The sequence below is a fragment of the Quercus suber genome, unplaced genomic scaffold, assembly GCF_002906115.3.
Source record: "Quercus suber isolate HL8 unplaced genomic scaffold, Cork oak 2.0 scaffold_46, whole genome shotgun sequence".
Taxonomy (NCBI): domain Eukaryota; kingdom Viridiplantae; phylum Streptophyta; class Magnoliopsida; order Fagales; family Fagaceae; genus Quercus; species Quercus suber.
Genome location: NW_027069511.1, coordinates 2037837 through 2043836, shown reverse-complemented (window position 1 = coordinate 2043836; position 6000 = coordinate 2037837). Strand labels below are relative to the sequence as shown.

Below are 6000 nucleotides of genomic sequence, written 5' to 3'. Positions count from 1 at the left end.
AAAAAAAAAAAAAAAAAAAAAAAAAAACATAGTTGTAAAGTTATCACAATAAATTCTCAATGACTTGGAAATTGAGTTAACAATTCCAAGTTCTGAGATAAAATTCCACATACACAATCCATGAATTATGGCCTTAAAGCATGCCATAAATTCAACTTCTATAATGGATGTAGCAGTGATAGTTTGCTTTGAACTTTTCCTTGATGTTGTTCCTCCACCTAAAATGAAAAAATAACCAAAGTGGACTTTCAACTATCAATGCATCTAGCAAAATCTGAATTTGAGTAACTAGTGACCTCAAGCTTATTAGATCTCCTAAATGTAAGCATGTAATCATTTGTGTGTTGCAAGGACCTCATTAATTTCTTTGCAGATTTCCAATGATCCAACCCTAGATTGTTTTAGTATCTTCCTAGCATACCAACTGCAAAGTTGATGTCGAGCCTTGTACATGTTTGTGCATACATTAAACTTCCTACTGCAGAAACATAAAGAATTCCTTCCATTTGTTTCCACTTCCATTCATTTTGTGGGCACTGCATAAGGTTGAATTTGTTCCCTTTTTGAATTAGGGCAACCCCATCAGAACATTTCTCCATGTTTAATCTCTCTAGAACTCTTTCAATATATGTTTTCCAAGACAACTCTAACAATCCACACGATCTATCTCGGAATATAAACTTCCCATTGTCGAGAGCCTTGTTTAAGTCCGTATGTATATTGACTTCTTAAGTTTGTAAGCTAAGTGTTCCTTACCCTTACTTGTTCCTATATCAAAATCATATTCACGTAAATAAACCATATAATTATCAAAAATAACAATCTTTCTTTCTTTTTTAGATCTTCTTGATGCTACCTCTTGTGGTTCTTCTACCACATGTTTATCGGTGAGCATCTCATTATGGAATATTGATTCTTTAATTTGTTGTTTAACATTGTTTGGTTGTTCAACAATTGCTGGAACAACAATTTCATTTGAAGTTATAGGTAATGGAACTTGTACCCTAACTTCTTGAATATCCACATTTCATATATTATCACTCTCACTGATTTCATCATTTTCAATGAATCTAGCTTTACTAGTTTCCACAATTCTCGTACTATGGTTAAGACAATAGAAGTTACACCCTTTAGACTTTTCAAGGTAACTTATAAAGTAACTACTGACTATTTTTTTGTCTAATTTCTTTTCATGTGGATTATAAATTCTAGCTTCCACTAGACAACCCCAAACATGCAAATGTCTTGGTTTCCTTCCTGTCCACAGTTCAAAAAGAAATTTTTGGAACTGCCTTACTAGGAAACCAATTTAATAAGTATAAAGTGATCTTAAGAGCATATATCCACAATAATAAGGATAATTGCATGGAATTACTTAACATACTCCTAACCATATTCATTAGAGTACAATTGTGTCTTTCAACCACATCATTTTGTTGTGGTGTTCTTGGCATAGTGTATTGTGCACAAATGTCATGCATTTCAAGGAGTTTAGAAAATGGGCCTAGGCATTGCCCTAATTCATCATATTTTTTATAATATTAACAACCTCTATCGAATTTAATGATTTTCACTTTTCTTTCTAATTGCTTTTCTGCCTCAATAATGTACACCTCAAGAGTTTCCACTCCTGGAGATTTTACAGGAAATAAATAAATATAAGCATAACGTGAAAAATAATCTATAAAGGTGATGTAATATTTTTCTTTATCGAAAGATAGAACATCAAAAGGTCCACAAATGTCAAATGCTTGAACTCCTTGATTCGTTATGATTTGAGAATATATTAAATGCTTAATCTCCATTGTAGCATGCCAATTGAATTACTTGCTCAATTGCTCATGTTCAATCTAGTTTACAAGTTGTTTGAGTACTCTATTATTTTATATTCCAATTAGAGGAGTCAGTTATCTATTCTAATCCAGTTAAAAATAATCCAAGTTCATATGATAAAATTAATATTAGGTGGATCTTTGAATCCCAGTGTTTTTCCCATTAATTTCTCTTAAATTTATTATGTTATTTTCAATTGTAGTTTTAATATCATTTTGCTCCATTTCGTTAGAAAAACAAACAAACAACTATTTTTATGTTTTTTTTTTTTAATAATATTGGTTTATGCATTAGTGCTAATAATTCCCTATGGAGCGACTTCAAACTCATCGAGATATTATTACTTGCAAATAATCCTGCATTTGGTTTGCATTAATTTAATTGCAACAAGAAGTAAGGTGTGATGTGAAATGCAAGTTATAGTTTAAGATGATAATTGTGTATTCTAAAAGTTCAAGATAGTAAGTATAAGTGGGAATATATTTTAGAGTGGCAAAATATAATTGTCCTTTATTATTTTTTAACTGGTTACAAATATAATTATTGAGCGTGTTTGAGTCATGGGGAACGTAATAAGCATCATTATTAATTCTTAAGATAGTAACCTATTTATAACCGTTTATGAGAAGTAGTTTAGGACAAGAAGGTTAAACAACACAACAAAGGGCATTAGTGAACTGCCATAAGAATCTAGCTCAACTCAATAGCGTAGCTCCTCAAAGACATGATCCACATTATGTCCCCACTTTTCATTATACATCTGCAAAAGCTTCTCAGCTGGTGTCACACCTGCAATAGTTAAAATCATATCACGCATGTATTGCGTATTGTGAAGCCAAAAAAGAATACACACATTCCTTACAAATTATTTACCTGTTGCAAAAATCTCTGCTAGCTCATTCAAGTACACTGATTCCATGAGGCTTCTCCTTTCCAAGCCATCCTACAGAAGAATACATATGTGTCTTAGAAGATAGCCAACTACAACAACAACGACACTAATAATATTTTTCCTAAATTACCTTCGCCCACTTTATCACACTTTCAGCTACATCCTTTAGCAAGCCTCCTTGAAATGGTGTGTTTAGACCAGTCTTAGGAACCTCTGAAATAAAAGTTTAACTTAGAATTGTCATCTCAGCTCCATAGAAAGATGTAATTAAACTAATCCATTTTTTTTTTTCGTGAAAAACAATTAAGTAGAGAATATGAAGCATCATGCGTATCCAAGTTATAGATGATGGTTTCACTATGATGTGACTGTTTGAAGTATGAAACGTAACCAGAGGCTTAACCTAGTCAAATTTATGCTACTTTGATAATCTTCAAACACTGCCCGTTACATCTGAAAATATCACGTTTGTTGAGACGTGAAAGATAACAGTTGATGGCCTTTTTATATAACTAGATTCATGAAAGAGGTTAAATTTTCCTAGACTATAACCTCATGATGGCCTTTTTATATTTGGTTGTCTTTACAGTCTTCTCAACAGTCGAACACTAATATTTGCAATACAAAACCAAACTATCCAACATGCCAAAAGTATACATACAGACTATACAGTATACGTACCACTGTTATTTTTTGTTTGAACGCTATGCCTTTTGTTTTTTCTAAAATTTGGGATTTAGTCGGCATCCTAAATTCTACTGTTTGTAATTTTTTGTGGTTTAGCAAAATTAGAAGGGGAAATTCAAAATTTTCACCAAACTTTTTGGCACAAATTGTTGATTCTCTCAGTCTCACTCTCTTCCTTCTCCTTTAAATAACATCTCTCTCTCATCCTTGAGCGCTAGAAATCATTTCTTCTTTCAAAATGCCAATCACACATCATTTTAAAAGTTTTGTATTATTTGCATGCTAATTACTCATGCAATATACAAAATAATACAAAATAAAGAATATTTTATAGTACTTGCATTACCTTATCCCTTAACATCTGTCTTTCTTCCGAGGTCCAATCAGATATCATTTCCAGAACATTTTGTAGTGAAACCTCATCATACAATAAACCTACCTGAAGTTTAACAAATATCTAAAATTAGAAAGTTGTTGGGATATTAGGTATCCAAATTAACTGGGCACAAATCATTTGATGATTAATTGTCTCTAAATATATATATATATATATATAAGTCGGATGACATATGGTGAATTTTATGGAAATGATCAAAGATAAGTTTCAGCTCTCTCTAACTTGTTATATGGTATCTAAGCTGTAGCATGGACTTGACTCCACAACTGAAGGTCATAATATTATCTTGAAATCACTTAACCACGTTGAAAATCTCTCAATTACTAGTTTCATTACCTTGGTCCTCAAGTCAAATGTGTAAGTTCTATAATGTTTATAATTAAATATCTTAGAAAGTGATGCTTATTTCAGACAATTATGCGCTTTTGAATCATTTAAGAAAATACTGACTATTTATAAATAAAACAAAGTGACTACTACCCAAAATGCTGGTAAAGCACACAACATTGGCAAAGGTCCTGCGTCAGCACCCCGCATTTCCAAATATCTCTTTAACCGGACCTGAACAAGTACAATATGACATACATTGTTATGCACTAGTAAATCATGAAGGATAGTTTATATTAGAATAGGCACTAACAAATTGAGATCTAACGCAATAACTACCATGAAATTGTTTTGTAAAGGTTGAGATCGAAAGTTAAATAATTCACTTTTAATCTCAGTCTTTAGATTAGATTTTTTTTTCTTTAAAATTCTCTTATCTATTTTCCTCTTCACCTGTACTTTTTTTCCTTTCACGTTTTTAACTTTTCTCTTTCACATTAAAGGATAATTGTATGGTGCAATATTTCCAAATCCAACACCAATACCTAAAAACAAAAAATGGGGATTGCCCACACAAGTGACAGACCTCCGGATATATTGCTGTCAAGTGATTCTCCCAATCATTTAGGGTTGGAAATTCACCTGGAAGACTAAGAAGTTTTCCTGCCATGAAGTCCTGCATATTGATGATGATATGACCACTATTAATTATATATTAAATACATTATAAGCTTTATTTGGTAACAGGATAGGATAGAAAAGTGAGAAAAGAAAATGCAAGGAGGATGGAAGAGGAAAAAAAAATATTAATGTTCTTTATGGTAAGTGTTCGGTATAAGGGACATAAAAATTAATAGAAAACAAAGTATCTTATATTAGAATCAAATTATACACTTGTGATGATGCCGAAAATATCAACAGTGAGTTGCATAATGCTCGTACCCTCGAAACGACACCTGCATAGAGAAAAGAGGACCTAACAGAGAGCACCGGTGCGGCGCCGGCCAAATACCCTCTGAAGGTCAAGTTAGAAAGTATGCTCACAGCTCTAGAGTGCTAGAGAGGGTTAATGATGCGTACCTTGGCTTGTGAGGGTATTGGGGCTTTTATAGTGGCTTGAGGTTGACATCCTTTCCTTGGCGTGGAAGTCTTTTCCTTATAGGACTCTTCTTGTAGAATCCTAAACGTGATGAATAAGTCTCCTCTTTATGCGGAAGATTTTTACCAATTATACGAGATTTCCAGAGTCCTACTAGCGCAAGGACCCTATTTGGGCTCTTATGAGAATGGGTCAAAATATCCTTCATTAGGGGCTCAGCAGGCCCATGGATAACTAGCCCACCATTCTTCACCCGTCCATATCCGGCCCGTTCACATCAGGTCAGTCCACAGGGGGCCCGTGCAAATGATGGATCCATTTATTCGGCTTAAGAGATACTTTCACCCTTTCAGTTGCCCCCTCACCCGATGGGTCCGTCAGCACTTATGAACGGACCCATGGGGTGACGGATCTAAAACTCGGTACGCCTGTCTGTAAATTTTCATCCGTACAATGCTGAGTCAGGAGCTGACGCATTAATGCGTTGTGCCAAATGTCAATCTGTCAGTGGCTGTTGTTTTGGAACGAGGCGTCGCTTTGTCTTCCGTGCACTCCCAGTATAAATATTAGTCCTCCGCCTCTCATTTCTCCACTTGCTGCTGGAAGAGATTTGTCAGAGCGAGTCCGTCACGTCTGTCAGAGCACAACCCGTTCACTCAAGCATCCGTCACTCGTCCCATCCTACTTCAAGCTTCTGGTGAGTTATTTTATATCCGTCCTTTCTTTTTTCTTTTATTTGTACTTAATGCGTCCGTCGTTATCTCC

General features: G+C 34.2%; 1 protein-coding gene across 1 annotated transcript; it reads right to left on the bottom strand.

Annotated features, from left to right (window-relative positions):
- Nucleotides 1–2533: 2533 nt before the first annotated feature.
- LOC112033911 (glutamate--cysteine ligase, chloroplastic) lies at nucleotides 2534–4818 on the bottom strand. The gene is made up of 6 exons (XM_065771634.1): nucleotides 4723–4818; nucleotides 4290–4370; nucleotides 3759–3851; nucleotides 2856–2936; nucleotides 2707–2776; nucleotides 2534–2622 (listed from the first exon to the last, which is right to left on the bottom strand). The coding sequence occupies exons 1-6, from the start codon at nucleotides 4816–4818 to the stop codon at nucleotides 2534–2536; spliced, it is 510 nt and encodes a 169-aa protein (XP_065627706.1).
- Nucleotides 4819–6000: the final 1182 nt, after the last annotated feature.

Coding starts and splice junctions, on each gene's coding strand:
- LOC112033911 (XM_065771634.1), bottom strand. CDS start 4,818: ATGCAGGACTTCATGGCAGGAAAACTTCTTAGTCTTCCAGGTGAATTT. Junction 4,371..4,722: donor TGACAGCAATATATCCGGAG/GTCTGTCACTTG, acceptor GTACTTGTTCAG/GTCCGGTTAAAGAGATATTT. Junction 3,852..4,289: donor GTGCTTTACCAGCATTTTGG/GTAGTAGTCACT, acceptor GTTAAACTTCAG/GTAGGTTTATTGTATGATGA.